Source organism: Balaenoptera acutorostrata, chromosome 9 (assembly GCF_949987535.1).
Source record: "Balaenoptera acutorostrata chromosome 9, mBalAcu1.1, whole genome shotgun sequence".
NCBI classification, from domain to species: domain Eukaryota; kingdom Metazoa; phylum Chordata; class Mammalia; order Artiodactyla; family Balaenopteridae; genus Balaenoptera; species Balaenoptera acutorostrata.
In genome coordinates, this window is record NC_080072.1 from 5,287,550 (window position 1) to 5,311,369 (window position 23,820).

A 23,820-nucleotide genomic window follows, 5' to 3' on the forward strand; every position below is an offset into this window, starting at 1 on the left:
GTTGAGTGGGATAGCTCCCTCCTTGAGCATTCATTCCTTTTATTTGTGAAGGGATTACAGAGGACAGTTGGAAAAAAACAAGGGTTATTTTTGCTCATTTTGTTAAAGAAAAAAAATCTTTGAGTAGATAATCAGTGTACTGGCTTTAAGATTCAAACATTACGGAAGGGTGTCTTTCTCCCATCTCTGACCCCGGCGCCTCTCCCTAGAAGCAAGCACTTCCAGAGAGATGTCATGCATATATTAGTATGTGTGGGTGTATTCGTTTCTTCAGCAAACACTGAGAGCTGCAATGTGCTAGGCCCTGTGCGAGGGGCTGAGAATGTGTAGCTTCCCCTCCCTCTTTAATACTTAACAGTAGATCACTTTTTTTTTCTTTAAACATCTTTATTGGAGTATAATTGCTTTACAATGGTGTGTTAGTTTCTGCTCCGTAACAAAGTGAATTAGTTATACATATACATATGTTCCCATATCTCTTCCCTCTTGCATCTCCCTCCCTCCCACCCTCCCTATCCCACCCCTCTAGGTGGTCTCAAAGCACCAAGCTGATCTCCCTGTGCTACGCGGCTGCTTCCCACTAGCTATCTATTTTACATTTGGTAGTGTATATATGTCCATGCCACTCTCTCACCCTGTCACATCTTACCCCTCCCCCTCCCCATATCCTCAAGTCGATTCTCTAGGAGGTCTGTGTCTTTATTCCCGTTTCGCCACTAGGTTCTTCATGACCTTTTTTTTTGTTTTCCCTTAGATTCCATATATATGTGTTAGCATACTGTACTTGTTTTTCTCTTTCTGACTTACTTCACTCTGTATGACAGACTCTAACTCCATCCACCTCACTACCAATACGTCCATTTCATTTCTTTTTATGGCTGAGTAGTATTCCATTGTATATATGTGCCACATCTTCTTTATCCATTCATCTGTCGATGGACACTTAGGTTGCTTCCATGTCCTGGCTATTGTAAATAGAGCTGCAATGAACATTTTGGTACATGGCCATCATCAAAAAATCTAGAAACAATAAATGCTGGAGAGGGTGTGGAGAAAAGGGAACACTCTTGCACTGTTGGTGGGAATGTAAATTGATACAGCCACTATGGAGAACAGTATGGAGGTTCCTTAAAAAACTAAAAATAGAACTACCATACGACCCAGCCATCCCACTACTAGATCACTTTTTTTGCACTAAAAGCAGCACTGTGTCTTGGAGATTGTTTTATATTGGTATTTATTGAGCTACCTTATTCTTTTGAATAGCCATATAGTGTTATATTTTAATTGAAATATCATTTTGATCTTTTCAGGACAGTTTGGATACTAGAATTTCTGCTTTGTTAAGTTAATCACGGTAATAAAAGATTCCATTCATTAAGTGCTCACTCTTGCCAGGTACTACGCTGACTGTGCTTACCTCATTTAACCCCGGGCAACGAGCCTCAGGGAGAGGAATTCTTAACCCCTGGGGCCCAGAGAGGCTGAGTAGCTTGCCAGGAGTTAGTGTTAATAAGTGGTGACTCCTGTCTAGCTCTAACACAGTATGATGGTTATTTCAGCTAGTCACTCAGGTATGCACTTCAGTTTAGGCAGAGATTACATACACCTGTCTCTATTTTTGCCCAGATTTTTTGTAATAAGCAATTCTCTACAATAGCACCTATTGCTTGCAAGGTATGTGCAAAAGTATCCTGAGAGTATGATGTCTGGCAAGGCCTTCAAATGACCTTGAGCGTGTTGACGAGTCCTATATTTTAGGTAAGTAGTAAAGTCAAGTGGCATCTCTACGCTGAGGTCCAGTCGGTGCTCCCATGGGTCGGAAACCTCCGCAGGTAGGCATCCTGCCACAGTCCAGGGCCGAGTGACATTCGTATGGACGAGTCATGTGGAGAAGGCAGGGTCGCCCCAGGAGTCTGACCTTTTCAGGGACCCTGTTTTACTGATGAGAGCTGCAAACAGACCTGGTTTGTGAGTCACCCTTTGTCCGTTTTGGACTGTGAATAAGGGTGAGTAGGATTCTGTAGGGTGTACATACGATGGCAGGTAATTAATGCCTGAAGTTATGGTTGTGGCCTTTTACTGCTTTCCCCTGCACATAGGCTACTGGAAATTTCATCTCTTCCGAGTCTTCCTCTCTTAGTTTTCCTGCATTGCGTTTGGCCTGCCAGCGCAGGGGTGGAATTCAGGATGCTGCACTAAAGAGTACCGTGGAAGCCACCCGGTTCAGAGATGTTCACAACTACTGAAGCATAATTTTAAAACTTTGACAAGTCCAGAGATTATGAACAGCACTGAAGTGAGCCAATCGGCAGGAGGAGGGCAAAGGGCACGGGAGGCCGGTGTTGGCAAACCTTCCCTCCCCAGGCTTTATTCTGGAATCTTTTCTCTTGACGGTTTTGACAATGGCCTGGATGCCTGGATGGTGGGAGGCGCCTGGGCTGTGGAAACCAGGTAATGGGAGAGTGGAGGAGAAGGCGGTGGGCTGTGTGTGTGTGTGTGAGCCCTCCCTGACAGGCCTCAAACTGGGGGGCTGCGGGAGTAGGCCACAAAAAGATAACGTGAGGAGGAGAAAAAGAAGTGTACGGCCAGGACCAGAGGGAAGCACCTTTGGTCGTGCTGGTGGGGGACAGGTGCCACCTCCAAATAGAGTTACAGGTAGGTGTGGGAAGCTGGAAACCCAGTGTGACACAGAGGTTTCCTGAAACTCGGTAACTTCTCTCATTCCAAAGTCCTTAGTAATGCTTCTTCTTTTTCCAGATCCTAAAATCAGAGGCATCTTTTTGAGGGCTTGATTTCTCCTAGGGTCTAGCAGTTTCATTGGAAGCGTTCACTACTTGGGAGCAGATTTTAATCAAATGGTGATTGCCATGGATCATACACACGGAGCTTAATATTAAGAGGACGGTCATTCATAGGTTCAAATAAATGAATGGTCGATTTAATAAACTACTTAAGGCAAGTTATCACTGGTTTAGAAAGGAAAAAAACAGCATTATTGAGACGTAATTCACGTAATACAAAATTCACCCTTTTAAATGGTACAGTTCAGTGTTTTTTACTATTTTTACAGAGTTACACAGTGATCACTGCTGTTTTTTCAGAACAGTTTCATCACCTCAAAATGAAACCCTGTACCATTAGCATTCTCTTCCCATTCTCCCCTCCCTAGCTCCTGACAACCACTGATCTACTTAATTTTTATGGATTTGTCTCTTCTGGACGTTTCATATAGATGGACTCATACAACATGTATGGCCTTTTGTGACCAGTTTCTTTCACTTAGCATCATGTTTTCTAGGTTTATCCGTGTTGTAGCATGTATTGGTACTTCTTTCCTTTTTACGGCTGAATAATATTTCATTGCTTGATATACCACAGTTTGTTTATTCACTCATTAATTATGGACATTTGGATTCTTTCCCTTTTTTGGCTATTATAAACATTTGTGTTCAGTGTTTGTGAGGACATATGTTTTCATTTCTCTTGGGTATATGTCTAGGAGTGAAATTGCTGGGTCATTTGGTAACTCAACATTTAACTTTTTGAAGATGTCACTGATCTTTTGAGCCCTCTGTCAGAGGATCTCCACAGACCCCAACAAATATCCCTATTGAGTTTGGGAGGCTATTGGACAAGATTATTGTTGCTTTGACCCATTGTGATCTTTTTACCAGCACCTTTTTTCCCCTTGCTACCAGTGATCTTGGTTTTATACATATACTAAATTACCAACTGATTTTTGAGAAGAGTTCATTATAGTATATATGCTGGTGATTGTGTATTAGATGCCATAAAGTTTTATGTGAAACAACCTCTCTTTATTAAAAATTACAAACATTTATAAAGTAGTAAAGAATAAAATTTTGAAAATAATAAAATAGCTTTATCAAATCTGAACATTTGGCTTCGGGTTCCCTTCTTTTTCCCAGAGGTAACCACCATTTTGCATTGGTGTTAAAATTCTGTTTCATTCTGAAATAAGATTCTGATCTTTAGAACAGAATTTTGAAGTCTTTTATAACCTGTGTATTTGGTCTGAGTGCTGAAACATTAGAGCATTTTTTGCGACAGGTGTACTTGTAGTAGGGTGGTTCACGTATGGGGGGTTAATAATCCTGTGAGTCATGGAGCATTTGGTTCATGTTTGACTGTAGGTAACCAATTGTCATCTAGGCTTCTATTTTAAGAAGACCTTTCACACCAGGAAGGCGTGATGATATTTCCTGCTGCGAGGGACTTTGAGAGAAAGTAGCATCAAATGCCAGACCTTAGTTTCATGGAGTGGTTTTTGTTTTGAAATTATTTTGTGGAATTTGTCAGGGTTCTTTCAAAATTAATTGCAATCGGGCTTCCCTGGTGGCACAGTGGTTGGGAATCCACCTGCCAATGCAGGGGACACGGGTTTGAGCCCTGGTCCGGGAGGATCCCACATGCCGCGGAACAACTAAGCCCTTGCGCCACAACTACTGAGCCTGAGCTCTAGAGCCTTCGAGCCACAGCTATTGAAGCCCGTGTGCCTAGAGCCCGTGCTCCGCAACAGGAGAGGCCACCGCAGTGAGAAGCCCGTGCACAGCAACGAAGACCCAACGCAGCCATAAACAAACAAACAAACAAATAAGTAAATAGGAAATCTCTTAAAAATATAAATAAATAAAATTAATTGCAATCAATATGATGCCAACTGTGACACAGTTTCTTTGACTGGAAGATGTAAAATAGATAATCTAAAATTTTAGTTGATCAGGTCTGGATCAACTAAAATTTTAGATTATTTGCTATTTTACATCTTCCAGTTTTCTTTTCACCTCTTAATGATTAGTACAGTAAATTGTATGGCTTCATTTGAGGCAGGTAATGAATTGACATTTATCAGTTTGGGGGGAAGTTACTTAGCATAGAATCACTAAGGCATATCATCAAGAAATCCATTTAAATAAAGTTGCTAACTTTCAGTATGTTTCATAGTTTATTTTCGTTAACTATTTTTCCCATATTGATGTACTTACAAATATTCCCTTTGCAATAATTTTTTGACTTTAAAATATTTCATGCCATTTGTTAACTTTATATCTTGAAGCATTAAAAAATTTCATTATCTTCACTAGCAGTTTAACGTTTTAAAAAATTATATTTTTGACAATATCAAGTTTTAATTGACTAAAAAACAGGTCAATTGAGATATGAGACAGGAGTTCTGACACTACTGACAGGTGAAGAGTGAACCAGTGTGGCTCTGTTTTAGGACACTTTGGCAGTAGGCATCAAGAAATTTTAAAATGGTAGTGCCCTTTGGTCCAGAAAACCCAGCTTTAAAGGATCTCCTCAGATTGTGCATAAAGATTGAGATATAGGTATACATTTTATAGAGTTGTGTGTAGAAGTAAAAAATAATGGGAAAACTCTAGCATTAGGCAGTTGGTTAAACCATGCTGTATCTTTAAGGTGAAATTCCGTGCACAATTAAAAATGATGTTTTTAATGCTGAATTGATGGAAAATGCTCATAATATAAGTAGAAAAGGAACTTTGTAGAGCAGTATATTTGCCATGATCCCAATTTTAATAAAAAGAAAGAAATTGGGAAAAGGAGCTTAGGAAAATGACAAGAAAAATATATACTACAGTGTTCAAAGTGGTTATATTTGAATAATAGAATTTGGGTAAGTAGTTGTCTTTTTTATTTTGGGGGTCTTTCAGATTCACGTACACACAACTTTTTGGAACCTGTATTTGAAAATCTGAAAGTCAAACAATTTAATACACGTTAAAGCAGCCTACTTTAGTTGCTTCAACAACTGATAAACTTAATTGAGTTTTAAAAAATATGCCAGGTCACCCAGGTTCTTCGTCACTTGTAGGTGATCTTGAATGTGCCAAAAGCAGCACAGCACTACCAAGCAACTGCTTTGTGGCTCTGTTTTCACAAATTCATTTTCTTTAGCATATAAACCAGTTAGCCTTTTGGTTCTTCATTTTGGAGTTGGTTCTTTGTTTTGTTTTTGCATGGTTTTTTTTTCAAATATCCTTTATGTTCTATGTGTGTTGTCATTTGATGAGTCAAATTATTCTCAATTGTAAGTTAATTCTTGATAAGCTGTGTATCAAGAGAAATTGAAATTATGATTTTCGCATCTGATCAGCAGTCTGTAAAAGCAGCTCTGTATTCTGCTCGTTATTCCATTGGTACTGTTTGAGGGACCTGTGGGGTGACGATTAGGGACGCATACTCAGCTGGATCCCTAGGGCACTGTAGAATTCCCGCCAGCAGTGACTTCTCTTTTCAGTGTCCTACCTGCCATGGCTTGCTTACATATGTTGAATATGAAATAAATATGTTATTCTCATCTTATTTGATATTTTGCTTATGTGAGTATCTCTGTGCCTCCTAAATTTAATTATGACATGTATGTTTATTATAAAGATCTTCTGCCACATGTTAAAAAGGTTGAAGTTTCAGACTTCTTTGGAATCCTTGAGCGTTCCTGGGGTTTTACTTGGAAGGATATTCTTGACAAATCCCATGGTAACTTGGCTGTTGTGTTTCTGCTGTCGTTTCTGTGGCGTATCTTCCCACCGTATCTTCTTCCTAGTCGTATTATTTAGCTCCTTGGTGTCTGACTTTTTTCTAGGTGGTTTCTGACAGTTTGGGTCATCTGTGACAATGACATTGTTTTATTTATTTTGATTGTTACTTAAAAATCATCCATGTTTTACTTCTTCCCACTAGGGCCTATTGGGCGAGTGGCTACAGATAATACAAGAGATGAAGGATTTCCAGGTTGTGGGCTTGTTTGTGGCCAAGCCGGCCTGCTTTCCTTCTTTGGGACTCTGGGGATAAACTGAATCGAGTTACACAGCTTAGAACAGTAGTTCATCTGTTTGCTCTCGCCGTGGACTGAGCTTTCGAGAGTATGTGACAGGAAGGAAAACTAGGGCTTTTAACTGATGTCATGCCTGTCCTGTTGCTTGGTAGCCAGAAGCCCGTGCTGGCTGTGCCTGGACGTGGCAGGCCCTTGTGACAAGCCATGCACTTGGGGCACGGGCCTGAGTGGAGGGGAAAGGAGAAGGCTGCCCGGGCCCTTCTGTTTCTGTGCTTTCCTGCTCCCCATGTCTTCCTGAGCTGGGGTGGACAGCTAGCTTGCCTCCTGGGAAAGTAGGTCCTTGTTCTTGCAGAGGTTCCAGATGCCGTGATTGCTCTTCTTTAAATAAGCTGTTGAAAAATATTCTTTAAAATGACTTTTATTTACATCTGTGAAACGTTGTTTCTGTAGAAGCACATTCAAGTTTCATTGGTGAAGAAAAATGAGATTTTTTTTTTCTTTTCTAAACCATTGAGATATAGTTCACATATCACATAATTCACCTGCTTAAATTGTAGGATTCAGTGGTTTTTAGTATATGGGTTTTTTTTTTTTTTTTTGGCCGTGCAGCATGTGGGATCTTAGGTCCCCCACCAGGGATTGAACCCGCGTCCCCTGCATCGGAAGCTCAGAGTCTTAACCAGTGGACTGCCAGGGAAGTCCCAGCATATGGTTTTTAATATATCCACAGGTGTGTGCAGCCATCACCACAATCAATTTTAGAACAATTCCATACCTCAAAAGGAAACCCTGTCCCCTTTAGTCCCCTTCTGCCCTAGCCCTAGGCACCCACTCTGTAGATTTCCTCGTTCTGGACATTTCATATGAATGGAATCATTTAATATCTGGTCTTTTGTTCTGGCTTCTTTCACTGAGCATGTTTTTAGGGTTCATCCATGTTGTAGCATGTGTCAGGACTTCATTCCTTTTTTAAAAATTGTGGTAAAATATGCATGACATAAAATTTACCATTTTAACCATATTTAAGTGTATAGTTTAGTGGCATTAAGTCGGTCACGTTGTTGTTCAACCATCACCACTGTTCATCGCAAGAATGTTTTCATCTTGCTAAACTGAACCTCTGTGCCCATTAAACCATAATTCCTCATCCCTGCCGGTAACCCCTCTTTGAATTCATTAGCTCACTCCGAATCTGTTTTAGTTATTTTGTGTGTGTTTCCTGGAATGAGGTATGTCCTTTTGAAGTCTAGCCCTGCTGACAGCTTGATTTTAGCCCTGTGAGACCTGTCTAGAGGCATCTGACCTCCAGAACTGTAAGATAATAAACGTGTGTTGTTTAAAGCCACGAAGTTTGTGGTCGTAAGTGACAGCAGCCACAGGAACAGAGCCATTTGTCTTATGCAAGTTAGTACAGACTTGTCCTGACGTTGGGCTCCAGTGATGGATGGCGGTGCCCGCAGCACCACTGTGTGTCTGGCATGGCACGTGGTGCCCTCCTGGTTGTGTCCCGTCTCTCAGCATGAGGGTTAAAAGCAAGGATTCTGGGGCTTCCCTGGTGGTGCAGTGGTTGAGAATCTGCCTGCCAATGCAGGGGACACGGGTTCGAGCCCTGGTTTGGGAAGATCCCACATGCCGCGGAGCAACTAGGCCCGTGAGCCACAATTACTGAGCCTGCGCGTCTGGAGCCTGTGCTCCGCAACAAGAGAGGCCACGACAGTGAGAGGCCCGCGCACCGCGATGAAGAGTGGCCCCCACTTGCCGCAACTAGAGAAAACCCTTGCACAGAAACGAAGACCCAACACAGCCATAAATAAATAAATAAATAAAAATTAAAAAAAAAAAAAAAAAAAGCAAGGATTCTGGAGCCAGATGCCGTCTTCCATCGTGGCTCTGCCACTTTCTTGCTTTGTTTCCTCCTCTGTGAGATGGAGGCAGTACTGGCACTGCCCTGTAGGTTGTCTGGAGGATGGAATGACCCCACCCTTGCTGCATGCTCAGGACGTTGCGGCCCCAGGGCTCCGTGACCCTGAGGTCTTACAGTGACTGAATTTAAGTGCTGCTCCTTTACAGAGGAGTGCGTTTTTGAGGGTCACAGAGGTTTAGCAGCGTGCCCAAGATTACACAGCTAGTAAGTGCAGAACTAGGGTTTGAATCGGCTCCCTGGCTCTGAAGCCTGTGGCTTTTCTTTTACATGATTCCCTCCCCCAGGAGGAGGGGACTGTCCCTTGGGGAGCTTACAGTCTAATTAGAGAGCCAAGGCTGACTGCCAGCCTATCAGAGAACAATGTGAGATGGTCAGTTACCCAATGTAGCAGGGAGGAGTTCGGAGAAGGGAGGTTCCGGGAGAGTGCTGTGGGTCATTGTCATTTTCAGAAAGTCTCCATTGAGCATCCACCATCTGGGGCCGCTGGGCCTTGAGAATTGAAGTTAGACGTGGCCCCTGTCTTCAGGAGCTAGCAGGGAAGACAGCAGAAGATTCTTGAGGAGGTTGGGCTTTGAACTTGGTTTTAAACAGTAGGTAGTTTTTATTTTTTTATAAACTTATTTATTTTATTTATTTATTTTTGGCTGCATCGGGTCTTCGTTGCTGCGCGCGGGCTTTCTCTAGTTGCGACGAGCGGGGGCTACTCTTCGTTGCGGTGCACGGGCTTCTCATTGTGGTGGCTTCTCGTTGCGGAGCACGGGCTCTAGGCGTGCGGGCTTCAGCAGTTGTGGCACACGGGCTTCAGTAGTTGTGGCTCGCGGGCTCTAGAGCGCAGGCTCAGTAGTTGTGGTGCACAGGCTTAGTTGCTCCGCGGCATGTGAGATCTTCCTGGACCAGGGCTCGAACCCGTGTCCCCTGCATTGGCAGGCGGATTCTTAACCACTGTGCCACCAGGGAAGCCCAGTAGGTAGTTTTTAGATGGCAGAGAAGAGTGAGGAGTTTCCAGACTGGAAGAACAGGAGTAAGTGGATGTGGTGACGCTGTATCAGTTACTACTAGGTTTAGCTGCTTATAACAGAGGACCCCAGAGTCACAGTGGTTAAACAATATAGAAATTTATTTCCGTTGTGCATTAAAGAGGTCCAGGAGTAGCCAGGCTGAGCAGGTGTGGCAGCTTCACGGCTTGATGGGGATGCAGACTCCTTTCAACTAACCGCTCTGCTGTTCCTAGGATGTGGCCGTTAATCTCGTGATCTAAGAAGCTGCTAAAGCTCTGGCCACATGTGCTAGTTAGGATCCTGGCAAGAAAACGGAAACACCACTAGCTATTTCAGCAGCCATAGAGGATTTAATATAGGGAACTGGGTGAACAGGCGGTGGAGAACCAAAAAAGCAAAAAGGGAACACAAGTGATTAAAATAAGGAACACTAGGTGGTGCAGGAAGCAGGCTCCCGGGGCTGGGGGACAAGGGAAGAGGTTGGGGCGGTCAGAACCTGGAAGCTGAGAGGAGGGACCCACGGAGTTGGGATCCCGACCTCCAAGGAGAGGGCACTGCTTGGCTATTGCTGGGGACCCCGAGGCTGGTGTGGGGTCGCCCAATGAAGTGAGGACGGGAACGGGCGGGTTGCTGCCGCAGCACGCAGGCAGGAGCGGCAGGCAGACACGTCTGCGCCAGAACCTGATGAATGGGAGCAGCTGATAAAGGAGGTTTGTCATCGGCAGAGTCCCAGCCCAGCATCACAGCAGAACTGGAGTGGGAATTTGGAGCCCAGAGGCAGTAGCTTAGCCCTGACCCACCACTGTCTCCTCGGTCCACACAGCAGGATGGATGGGGAAGAGGGGGCAAGCGCGTGAGCACGTCTGACGTTGATTTCCCAAAAGCCACATAGACACTTCCTTGACATTTTATTTGCCAGCACTTGGTCGAACAGGCCTGGCCAGCTGTAGAGGCAGCTGGTAAATAGAGTCCTGACGCATTGCACGTTGCTGCCTGAGCACAGCCCAGGTTCTCTAACCCAGGAGGGTGGGGAGTGTCCGCCACAGGGGTGGAACTTTGAGCATTTTTGTGGCACTGTTAATGCAGCAACGTTAACAACCTCCAGATAAAAAGTTCTCCCTGTTATCTTTCTTCCTCACACAAAGTGAACTCTGTCTCTTGGACCATTTCTTGGCGGTGCTTGTCACTGCGTGCTCAGGATCCCTGTCTGACTGGGTGTGTGATGATGCAATTTAGGTTTGTATTTAGCCTCACTTCGGGGAACGTAGCTTCACTAAGACTGTCAGTGGATAGAACAGGGAAAGAGGCTGCTGGCTTCTGTGACTGGGGGACGTCGTTCTAGGAAGCTCTGGTCCACCTTGCTGATAACTTTTTCTCCACGAGTTTCACCTATACTGCTGTGTGACATTGATGCATCTGACAGGCAGGTGTAGACTCGGGGTTTGCTGAAGCGTCTGGTTCAGACATTGTCCCATGATTTTGAATTCTGTCTTACAGTTTTATGTCTGCTTTCTTCATTAGAGCGGAAGTTTCTCGAGGGCAGGAACCAGAGCCTGTTTCAGTTTTGTGTTACCCGAGCTTCCAGCATAGTGCTTTGCTTATGTAATAGCTCCTTACACTTTATTGACTAGCTATGAATGGGATTTGGGGACTCTGAAGTCTACTACAGATGAGGTGCCTCTGGTCTCGAATTCCTGATTGTACAGTATTTTATGTTCATTTAACTCCAATCCCTGCATTAACTAACCACCCTCTGCATCTAATCATTTCCAACCCAGGCAGGTGATTTGTCCCCGGGGCTATGCTTTCCTGTTTAAACGTCCCCTGTAACTTGTTGCTTGTCTTTGGTAGTCACAGTAGAAGGTTTAGGGTATTGAGAGCTCTGAGAGCTCCAATAATTGTTAATTATTAGAGCTCTCAGAGCTCCAGTAATTGTTAATGTTGCAAATTTTTTGAAAAGGCTGTTAGGCAAACCTGGTTAAGAAGGGGTGGATCTTTCCACTTCATAGTGGAAAGTCCTGGAGGAGATGGTTTAAGTATTGCCCCAAGAGTTTAACCTGGCAGTGATGGGTATATGATGGGAATTTTGGATCATACATGAATGTGGGCTGGAAGGGAGGCATCTGGGATTTCCCCCCATTACCAGGGCTGAAGAGGATCTCCTCGCTCCTTGTCACTCTCTGAGGCAGATGCCACATGCAATTATAAAAACTCCCCCCATCGCTATCCTAGAAGAACAGACCCGGAATTTGCCTGTTTTTAACGTGACTCGTGGAATTGATCTGAGAACTGCGGAGTTAATCATTTATGTTGCTAGTATCCTGAGAGATTAAATGAAGACTTAGATGAGGACAGTTCTTATGGAATGGATCCTGACTTCTCATCCACAAGCAATTTAGCTTGCTTCCAAAATACAGATACTTACGGTCCTCTTGTTTCTGGCAGAGGTGGCCTCAGTAACATGCTGTTCCAGTGCTCCTTACCCGACACTCTGGCCACCGTTGGTGACGAGCCTCGGAAGGTGCTCCTGCGGCTGTACGGCGCGATTCTGAAGATGGTGAGTTCCTCGGCTGCTTGGGGATGGGAGGGGCCTGGTCACAGTTCTCCTCCTCTTTCCTAATTACCTGGGAAGAGACTTAAAATACGTTGTTAGTGGTGTTGTAAGAGCTATTTAAGTATATTGCTTTTGCTTTAATTGGGCTGCACAACTTGGTTTTTTGTTTATATTCTAAGTAAATTCTGTCTTTACTTACTATTTGTTAGTAAACTAGTACAAATACGCCCAGCTTTATATCCAGAGGAAGTACAATGTTGGTTAAATCTTTAATAGTGCTGGATAATGCTTGGATTTTCCACACACTGAAATTTTCAGCTCAGATTTAGGTTGTAAAATTCGAATGTGGGGAAAGTATTGTTTGTATAGCATCATCAAAAAGGGGTAGTCCCAGTGGAAAAGTATGAGCTCAGTGAAGCCGAATTTATTAACTACCTCCCCTTTGAGATTTCTTTAAAACTTTGAATTTGTTAGATTCCTAATCTTTCTAAATTTTTATATTACTTAAATAATTGAATCTTTCAGTTAAAGTACCTTATTTGTTGAATTGTCTTAACCAGTTATAGGATATCCCAAATGTCTGGATTTAAAAAAAAAAACTATACCATGAATTTATCATTTTACTGACCACACACATAAATGTGTGTATGTTTCTGTGGTAGAATTTTGATATCCATTTAAATCTTCCTTGGAAGGGCCCATTTTGATCTTCATGAAACGGAGAATAGTTTTCTGACTCAGTTTTTTTTTTTAAAGACTAGTCTCTTTCAGCTCAGTCTAAAAAGCAGGTCATGTCCATATCTGTGATGATTCGATTATATGTTGAGAAATATTAAAGTTAAAATTGGCACTCTGCATATTAACTCATTTAAAAAAAATTGTCATGATGTGACTGAACCTTTTCATTGGGTAATTTTCCCTTAACCCTGTCCAGATGTGAGAGTGGTCAGGGTCTGAGGTTAGGAACAAGCTAGCGTGTCTGAGGAAACCTGAGGCCACTTTGGCACTAGGTTCACGTGCTGACTGACAGCCGACCCTGCCCCCTGACTGACAGTGTACAAGCAGAACAGGGTCTGTGCTTACCATGCAGTCCAGTTTTTTATTTAATCAAGTTGCAGTTTCAGAGCAGTTCTTGAACTACCCTATTAATGTCCTTTTGGGACTTTTAATGAAATCAACCTTCAGCCATCTTTTTCTCTGAGGACCTTCTGTAACAATTAAGTCCCATTTCTGCCCGTTCGTTTCGTGTGCTTTCATTTAAGCAACACTTTAAAAATACTTTAATAGCCAGCTGCTGGAATTGCATGCGATATGAGACTATTGTTTAAATCTGATTTATGGAGCCTTTGTTTCTGTTTCAACTTAAATAGGAGCGTTTTCAGTGTGCACGGTGTGCTCCTCCTAGGCCGGGGGCAGGCCCTGTGCCCTGAGAGCAGCAGAGCCCTGTGGAGGTGAGGGGGTGCTGTGACGCATGCTGTCCAGGACGCCGGTCACCAGCCACGTGTGGCCCTCATATGCCTGAAAAGTGGCAAGTGCAGCCAAGGAATGGAGTTTTACATTCTACGTAATTTTACTTAATTTACATTGCAGTGGTTACATGGCGCTGGTGGCTGCTGCGTTGGCTGGCACGTGTGCCCTGTTAAGGACAGGTAACTTAGCAACAGCCGGCTGCAGCGCAGGCCGTGACCTCGCAGTTTTCTTTTCCCCTAATAAAGATTCACCATCAGTAGTTAATATTTTTTCCTTTTTGAAATTTTAGCAGTCTAGAATTATTACCTGATGGTACTTACATGCAATAGAAATGTCTGGAAATAGAGTTTGTTTGAACAGAATTCAATGTCCCTATTTATTTTTAAGGGGAAAAAAAGACTATTAGGTAACTCAGTAGAAAAATAGAGAAGAGTTGAAGCCACTTAAAATGGAATTAACTTTTACCAAACGAATGGATCAGAGTATGTTTTACATGCAGTTAATGGGGGAGGAGGGGGCAGCACTCTAGATTTAGCTTCTCAATTCTATTTTTACTAGGCTGTTAGTTTCCATTCCTGAAACTGCATCTGCTGATGAAGAGTAGAAGCTATGCTTGAAAGCACATGGGTAGAAAGGGAAGCAAGTAGCTCACGGGATGGATAATGAGCAAACGTCTGACAGTCTCACAACTGACTCTGACGACAAACTCATTTTTGTTAGAAAAAAGCTGTTCCTTTGCTTTATAGGTGGGACTCAATGTTTTCAATATCATTACTCAGTTGACTGAGTCCCTAGTTCAAGTACACTTTTTTGTTGAAGTTTGAACTTAGTAAAACCATGAAACCTACAGCCTCAAGTATTTTTGGTTCCCAAGTTCTTTGAGGTTTGGCAGGGGCACTTGCTGCCAGTTTGAGTTTCGGACATTAATGGCCATTGTAAGCAGCTGGCCATTTGAATACTTTGGCAACATGAGGAGGGGAAGAAATTCAGGAACTCCGAACAGGAACTTCAGTTTAAGAGAGAAGGAAAGTAAGGGGCCGAGACTAAGCAGTCAGTAAGACTCGAGGCCGGCGGCAGTGCCGTGCGCTTTACATGTTGAGCTCTCACAGCACGGTGCCAGGGATTTCACCAAAAATGGCCAAAATTGATAGTAACTTGCCAGGATTTGCATTAATTAAGAGATGTGGCTGAGCAACTATGGAACCCAAATAATAAGTCACATTACTTTCATAAATGCATGGATTAAAGACAGAAATATCACGCAAATAAAACGTTATGCTTTCCTTATTTTTGACTCTACTTAGAGGAAAGCACACACACACATCCCTATACATGCATGTGCATTTGTACAAATATAACTTGGTATTTCCTAAATTGGCCATATAAATGCAGTTGTCACGTCCTTCAAGGTGGATTAGAATGAGCTCCTTCCCTGAAACATGTTAATTGATGACTGCACATAATGATAGACGTATGTATTTTCTCAGAATGTTTAGCTGTTTTGCTTAATTACATGATAGACTGGTTTAGTTTAGTATGTCCCTTCTTTCCCTTTCTCCTCCTCGTTCCAGCTTTGGAAGTTTTTACCTCTGTGAGAATCAAATATTATGTAGCGGTATTTTTTTGATTTACATTTACAATCATTTACAAGTAACTTGGTTTAAAATAACGAGATGCTTCTCGACTTTCTTGTTTTTCTTCATCTTGGTGTTGCGAGATGTCTGACTTCCTTTATTTCCATAGCAGCCCTGAAATGACTGCTCTCTGGTGCAGTTCACTAAGGGTTAAGTAGCAGAAGGCCAAGGTAAAACCTCCTGGTTGGGTTTAAGGCCCACAGTTCTGTCCCACAAACAGCTATCTCTGCCACCCCCCATTTCTGTATAAGACGAGACATAAGCAGACTTCCCAGCTGTACCCTGGAGGTTTTGTTTAGGATTTGTGTTAATTTTAGGGCGTATGGAAAGTCCTATGTTGGACAAGGGGAAAAATGGGTCCTTTTGAGAATAAAACAAGGTAAGACACACACAGCTTCGAAAAACTGCCACACCACACGATATTATTTGCAGGAGATTATTAAACATAAAAATATTGGTGTGATCTTAAAACAATGAATGTCAGTAGAATTCAGTGTCTATTTCACATAGGCCAGCTTTAACTTTAATGACGAGGAGGTTATTCTCATTAGCTGCATAGACGATGGAAACCGAATTCAACTATAAAATTACCCGTGACTAAAGCAGGTAGGCTAGCTCGGTAGAAGTTTTGAGAAGTACTGGTTTAGCCTTTACCATTGTGGAAAGAGATATAATTGCTAGAAGAGAGCTTGAAACGATAAAATTAGCTGTCAATGTAACTTGATTTTTTTCCTTTCTGGTATTGGGAAGGAACATGAGCTCTGCATCGTCCAGTAGCAGCCTTTTCCCAGAAGCAAGTTTGGCTGATTACAAATAACCAGTTTGCTTATTTATCATGAATTGTGGAAGACACAAATGTCAGTACGTATTGTTCTTTCAATGTAACCTGTGCCAGTTGGCGGAAGTCTCAGAGGGCTTTGTCCCTGCCTCTGTCAGAACAGTGACTGTGTCGAGCCAGTCCCTTCTCTGCACGAATGGAGAGATTTGGCCTCACCGTTTTGCACGGTCTCACAGGCATGAACGTTTATAATACACCAACGATCTCTCGAGTGCTGTCTGGGAAAATTTTGTTTTTGTTCTTTGAGTAGTAGAAGGCTAATATTAGTGTTTGTTGATGTACTAACAATAATTAAATGAAAGGCATCAAGGCACAACGCAGATTTGTATCAGTGACTCAAAAGAGTACCGTTTGGGACACGGTCTTTTTTGAATCCAGAAAACAAAATGTCTTCTTCCCTGTTTTCTCTTAACCCCAGTTTAATTAAAAATTCAGTCACGATAAATTACAGAGCAGCCTACAGATAGTTGGCAGTAACCTCTTGGCTGCTGAGAAGCTGCCTGCTTGCAGCACTTGCCGCTGGAGCTGAGACGGCATGGCTGCTCTGTGCAGAGCCCTGCTCGGTCCCGAGAGGCTGAGCCGCGTGTCCCCGCTAACTGAACACGGCGCATTCGATTTTTTTTCTCATTGTATTAGGTCATCATGACCTAATTTACTCTGCTTTTAAAAACCCCCCTTGTATGTGTTGAGCATGGTGTAATTATACCTATTTCTAAGGCAGTCAAAACCTCCCTCTCAGAAGTGAAACATGTTTCTAGTATTGCGTGTTCCCATTTGGTCTAACCTAGTATTTCTTCCATTAATACTCTCCAAAGATAGTTGCCAAATTACAACCTACAGTGGTACCACCTTCCGTACCTGCTTTGGTGCCTTCTTTTGATAACTAAATAAACCACAGACTACTGTGTCTAATTTTGACATATGAGAAGTGTCTTTGTCTTGCTGGTCTTAAATGTTTGGGCTTTAGAGCATGAAGCCAGTACAGATTTCTGGTCCCTGGAACGCTGGTGTGACTGCAGCCCGCCCTCTTGGGAAGGAATGTCTTTGTGTTGGGTGGCGTGAAGGGCGTTGGGGGTAATGTACCACTTTAGCTGTATGTGCATGTGTTCTCTGCTGCAGGCTTGTCCATGCGATCGTGCCTGGAGCACTCTGGTTTCCAGGTGACAGACACGATTCACGGTATAGTATGAGTCCTCTGAAGTTGGAGCATTCTCTACAGCTTTAATTTCTTTCTTTTAGTTCTTGGTTTCAAGAAATGTTTTTTAAAAACAAAGTTGTAATGCTTATGTTAAGTAGCACCAGCTACAGTTTGTGCTTGCTTAAAGAGGTACAGTAGTTGAGATTTCAGAATGTTGAATATATCACTTTGGGTTTTTTGTTTTTGGGGGGTTTTTTTTGGTCCAAAGCAGATCAGACCCTTTCTTCTGTTTCCTCAGTAGAAAATGACAAACATTTCGTAATTTTAGAAATTTATGGGCCTCGACTTGAAAATTCATTTGAAGTATTTAGCTTCTTCTTCCTTCATACTACTTTCAGCCTTAAGGAAATGCCATGTACATACGGATATGTTGGTTAGAGTTAGAAACTTCCTTTTCTGTCCTAGTCATTTAGTGTCCTTCTCCCCCACCCTGTGCCTCTATGAAGCTCAGCAGTGCTGATCTGACGTGGAAGGACACAGGCTGGAGAAGCGAAGGCGCTCTTCCTGGAAACGTGTTGCTTACAAGTCAACCCTTGGGGTGCTCATGCCGAAGGAACTCAGAAGCCTTTGGAGTCTTGGGGCCTCAGGTTACCCTGGATCAGACCTCAATTTTGAGAAGGTCCTGAAAGGCGCCTTCTTTACCTGGACTTCCACTCACCTGTCTTTCTCCTAGCTCATGTCTGCCTAGAGCCTTTTAGACATTCTAGTCTCCTCTTGATGTTCATCAAGGCATCCGATTTTGTGAAGTTCAACAGGATCACATTGTCTTAGATTGGTCCTTGGGTAGATCGAACATACTCTAGAAAAATGTTAGAAATCATTTGTCCAGTAAAATGTTAGGAATCATTTGTCTATTTAAATTCTCGTAATCCGTATGTGTTCACTAGGTAATCACATAAGCTATACTTTAAATCATTGCATTGTCATCTCACATTTTATTTTATTTTATTTTATTTATTTATTTATTTTTTTAAATTTTTATTTATTTATTTATTTATGGCTGCATTGGGTCTTCGTTTCTGTGCGAGGGCTTTCTCCAGTTGCGGCAAGCGGGGGCCACTCCTCATCGCGGTGCGCGGGCCTCTCACCATCGCGGCCTCTCTTGTTGTGGAGCACAGGCTCCAGACGCGCAGGCTCAGTAATTGTGGCTCACGGGCCTAGTTGCTCCGTGGCATGTGGGATCTTCCCAGACCAGGGCTCGAACCCGTGTCCCCTGCATTGGCAGGCAGATTCTCAACCACTGCACCACCAGGGAAGCCCCTGTCATCTCACATTTTAATGTGTTCTATAAAATGTTTTCAGAAAAGGCTGTAAGAAGCCATGAAAGCAGTAAATGCAGAATGTTTTCATAGAGATCAGGAAGCAGGAAGGTTAGGGTCCGTGATACTGAGAAGAAAACGTGAGAAGAACCACATGACTGCTGTGCATTCTAGGGAGTCAGGATTCTCACCCTTTCCTGCCCCAGCTCACCTGAGAGGTGGGACACAGTCCGATCGATCGTTAACAGGGATGGTGACAGGTGTGCCCCCCCCCCCGTTGAGAACCTCTTCTCTTGTAGAGAGTCGACGTGGTCAGATAACCAGGGTGGACCTTAGACTATTCAGAGCCACAGGCAGTATAGTCAGGAAGCCCGTGTCCCTCCAGGGCCAGACGAGCATCACAGCTACTGAACATTCAGGCTAGTGCAGCCCAGCCTGTTACTCTCAGGATTAAAGACTGATAGTCTGGAGTCCCTCGGGACCCATTTCAGGAGGTTAATCTCAGGTTAGTGAAGAGATGGATGATTTTCCTAGACCAGATCTTAGATGCCCTAGAAGTTGAGTCTAGCTAACATTTGGATTATTCTTTCTTAATCACTCATTTATAGATCCCAAAGCACTTCATCAAGGCTGCAACCAACTTATTCCTGTTTTAAAAGAGCCTTTATCTCCACACAGCCACACATACACAGACTAGGGAGAATGAAGATGCTGCTTTGTTTCATCTCACAAATGTGGTTTTATTAAAGTAGTTTAATCATAAAACTAGTTCCCTCAGCATTAGCAGAATCTTTTGTTAAGAACTGGCCAAGCGATGAGTGTTTATTTGGCTTAAACAAATTTAAAGAAATAAGCCTGTTATATTGTGGAATATCAGGTAACTTACTTTTTTCATAGTCTTCTTTAAAGTACAAAAACCTCTAAAAGCCTCTAAATGAGATTTTGCCAGAAAAGTAACATTTGAAACCTTGTACCAAATATATTTATTGTAAAAGTAACATATACTTTTAAACACTTTTTAAAGTATAGGCATATGTAAAGTAAAAAGTCAGAATCCTCTATGCTCTCACCTTACTGCCTTAGCTCAGGGGTCCCCAACCCCCGGGCCGTGGACCGGTACTGTTAGGAACCGGGCGGGCCGCACAACAGGAGGTGAGCGCCCAGCGAGCGAAGCTTCATCTGCCCTGCCGCCCCCCATCGCTCCCCATTTCTCACATTACGCCCGAACCATCCCTCCCGCCCCCGGTCCGTGGAAAAATTGTCTTCCACGAAACGGGTCCCTGGTGCCAAAGAGGCTGGGGACCGCTGGCCCTAGCTGATAGAGTTTAGGCTTTTAGGAAGTTAGGTTTTAAATTCACAAGTGCTTGGTCAGTCACAGATCTGTTTCCTCTTTTGAGCTCTTCTATAACTTTAAAACAAAATATCAGCCACACCCCCTTTATTATTGTTACCACTTTAGCCTATTTGCTACAGCACAGCTAATGAATACATGGGTCATAGTGAATACTTGTAGATTCTCTTGAAAACCAAGCCCAAAATAGGAAGAAAAGAATGAGGAAGATGGGAGGAAGCCAGTGGCAGTATATTTTTATTACCATTGGGTGTCTTCTTTTTTTGTGTTTATGACGTCTTTGTAGCATACGATTCACTTATTTATTTAAGTGTACGATTCAGTGGTTTTTAGTATATTCACAGAGTTGGGCGTTGTCTTAAGCATGTGGGATACATTCTGACTTCTTAGGTCTTGAAGTTTCAGCGTTTATTTTTAGAAACATTTTATTATGGAGAATTTCAGATGCACACAAAAGTAGACCAGAAGAGCATAATGAACCCCAGGTACCCAGTATCCATCTTTCTCTCTGACCAGCTTTCTTTCATCTTTACCTTCATTCATTCTCCAGGGTTATTCCAGACATTGTACTGTTTCTTCTATGACGGTTTCAGTCTGTACCCATATAAGCTGATTAAAAAAAAACCATGACTACATTAGTGTTCACATTAAAATTTTTAATAATTATTTAATATTAAATAACCAGTTAGTGTCCAAATTTCTAATAAATGTTAAAATTTTTTACCTTTATTTTATAACTTACTGAAAGCTAAGTTTTATTAATGTACACGTTAGTTGGTGAAGAATTTGGAGTCATGTTAAATGCTTGTACAATATATTTTAATATCTGCTTCAAATAAATTTGTGCCTCTGAAATAAAATCCCACAGATTCCAAGTTATATTTTACCTCCTTTCTTCCTGGACAAAACAGTCCTCTGACTCTTTTTTGGCCACTCTCTCTTGTTGGCTTACCTGTGCAGGAGGCTGCTTCTCTCATCTTTCCGTGAATATTCAATCCGCTTGGTTTGCGATTTCCTGGTCTTGCCCTTCTTACCTACAGGATTGAGGGAACCTGAACATTCTGTACTGAGGAAACAGAACAGAGGGCTGGGTATGGCAGAAGTCCATCTTGCCTTCCTAATGGTGCTCTGATGGGATAAGTAATGCATTCACTTGGGGGTGGAATGGGGTGGGGAAATTATTAATAGAATTTATTTCGACCTAACAGCGCTAATATGTTAAAAAGCAGTGGCCTCGGAAGCAAGCCAATTTGTAACTTGGATGAGGTGACTTGCTGACGTTGAGAGCACCATTAGACAAGGGAAAGGGAACTTCTGCTGGCTAAATAACCCCTTAACTGTATCTCCCTAAGAAGATACAGTTCAAGTAACAACAGCATAGGAATAACCATAGTCATCTAGAATTTTGTACAGGTCAAATCCCGTTACAACAAATTTCAGTAGGATATCCAAATTCCTTGTTTGTCTTTTCCTACAAAGTATCAAAATTAAAAAAATATGTACATATATATATGCAGTATATCAGATTATAGAACTTTTTTTGTTCTTAACTGTCTTTGGGGAGAAAAAGCACAAGGATTTAATATTTGGGGGACATTTCAGCCCCATCGGTCACTCTGACACTGTTGCCAGTTCCCCCACTACTGGGATCACAGATGTAAGTCTGCCCGTCGCCCTTGGTTGCTCCTTGAGCTTCCCAGCGCAGGAGTGTTTATTTAGTTGTGCCAGCCACAAAGTGCGGTGAGCACCAGGATTTGCTGGAGAGACCAACAGTAAAGAAAAGACGGAGTCCCTATTCACTAGGAACGTGTAGGCCACTGGGGAGAGGGAGCAACTAAGGTATAGGTCTGAGGCCACGGTGCAGTCAGGAGGGTATTTTGGAGTTAAGGAAGGAGCGACGCTTTCATGGTACCTAGATACTCCTCCCTAGGGTTTTTATCACACCCCACGTCAAGCCATCAGCAAAAGTCTAAAAGTATTTCTGTAGTATTTTCATTTTGTAGCTTTCATTGTAACGGGATTTAACCTGTAACATCTTTTCATCAGAGAAATGCAGATTACACAAATGAAAATATCATGTATCCCCCATTTGTACTTTCTGTACTTTGTACAAAGTGTACTTAACTGTGTGTTAAAGATATTATTTGAGTATGTATAAGTGCAGGTCTTTTGCAGATAACTTCACATGAACGTGGTTATTTATTTTGTTTACTTTTATATCGAGTAAACTAGAACATGTACTGTTTACACAAAACATTAAATGTCTGTGGGACGTGATTTCCCTGTATGATGGATGGGAGCTGTCGCTTTAAACCGCTGAGGTGTTTTGAATGATGCTAGAGTAGCTGGTGGTGCTTAACGTGGCATTTTTTTTTCCTGTCCACACTTTCTACCCTTGGTACAGGTATTTTTGATAAAGCTGTGGAATGGAAAGGTATGTTTTTCATGGGATGTTCAAGAATCTTTTACCTTAACATTTTAAAAGAGCTTCCTTTATGGGTTTCTGTGTCTGACGTAAGCAGACTTAGTTTAATTTTAACAAATAACATTTTTCTAGGGGCAATATTTGAGTATAAAATGTTGACAGGACACGTATGAAGGTTTTTAAAGCACTTGGGGTGGGGGGTTGCTTTTAAAAGATAAGATCTGCCATGAAGAAAGGATGTGGCCAGAGAGTTGCTTATGGTAGTTTGTGGTTGAGGTGTGTTATTGACTGAATCCTGGTTACCAATAATTTGCAATTTCATTGAGGAAAGTGATGAAAGTATCTCTCAATACGTTAACATACGAAATAAGTTTGGGCCTTTATTAAACTGGCACGGGCCTCTCTCGGGTGGAGGGAGACCCCACGCTGAGCTCGTGGTGCCCTGATGGTCAGGCTCGGCCGCGCAGGCCGGGCGCCGGGCTTCCTGCCCACACAGGGCACCCTCGCCCACCCTGTGCTGACCTCGACAGCCGCGAGCCCATGTGCGCCCCCCTGCCCTTGCAGGACAGCACCTTCCTGGGGCTGGCGTTGCCTCCAAAGACCCACCTGGCTAAACAAGATAAGCCAGCCCAGCGCCTATCTTGAGGAGGCCTGATTGGGAGAGCAGCCGCCACTGACTTTCCTCCAGCAATGAAATTGTGAAAAGGTACTCGGGATGGTGGTGAGACTCACAGCTGTGTGGTCTCGACAGCACATCCCTTTTCTCGTAAAGAAATGAAGTGCTTCCTCAGGTGTCGGTCCTAGTGTGGGACGCTGGTGGTGCATTTAGACTGCGCTGAGAAACACTCGCTAAAGATCTGAGATGTTTTGTAAACCCCGACTGTTCTGATGGTTGCAAAGTTAGTGTCTGCTCAGTGTTCCCCATCTCACTGGAAGTGTTTGCTTTTTCTCATTCGTAGCGGTCCTGTAATAAGGAGGGATCCGAACAAGCTCAGAAAGACAATGAATTTCAAGTAAGTAATTCAGTCCGCTCTGCATTTGTCTGAGGTGCGAGCTGGTGGTGGGCAGCCTCGCCCCCCTGCTCTGGCAGCGCCCCTTCCTGCCCTGGAGTCCTGCTGTGTGTCCCAGAGGAGGGGCTCTGGGGGTACTGGGAGCCGCCGCAGTGAGACCCAGCGAACAGCCTGTGTTCCATTTCCTACTGAGGGTGTAGGGAGTGGACGTTGTGCCTTTAGGGTGATCTGAACAGCATTTGGGGTGCTAGGAGGTGGTGGCTTGGGGTGACCTGCGTGCGTGATATTCTGATGCGGAGGTAGTCTGTCACTGCCCAGGTGTCTCAGTGGCTGCCC

General features: G+C 43.1%; 1 protein-coding gene across 4 annotated transcripts in view; it reads left to right on the forward strand.

Moving 5' to 3' along the window:
* The window catches only part of CHKA (choline kinase alpha), a 61,887-nt gene that overhangs the window by 13,311 nt on the left and 24,756 nt on the right, over window positions 1-23,820 (forward strand). For 2 of the 4 annotated variants that reach the window (XM_057553793.1, XM_057553791.1), the window contains exons 2-3: window positions 12,191-12,302; window positions 23,434-23,487. In XM_057553793.1, coding sequence (XP_057409776.1) covers window positions 12,191-12,302; window positions 23,434-23,487 — 166 coding nt within the window. Of the gene's footprint in view, window positions 1-12,190; window positions 12,303-22,453; window positions 22,484-23,433; window positions 23,488-23,820 lie in introns of all 4 variants that reach the window. The other 2 variants (XM_057553794.1, XM_057553792.1) reach the window with 2 other exon arrangements.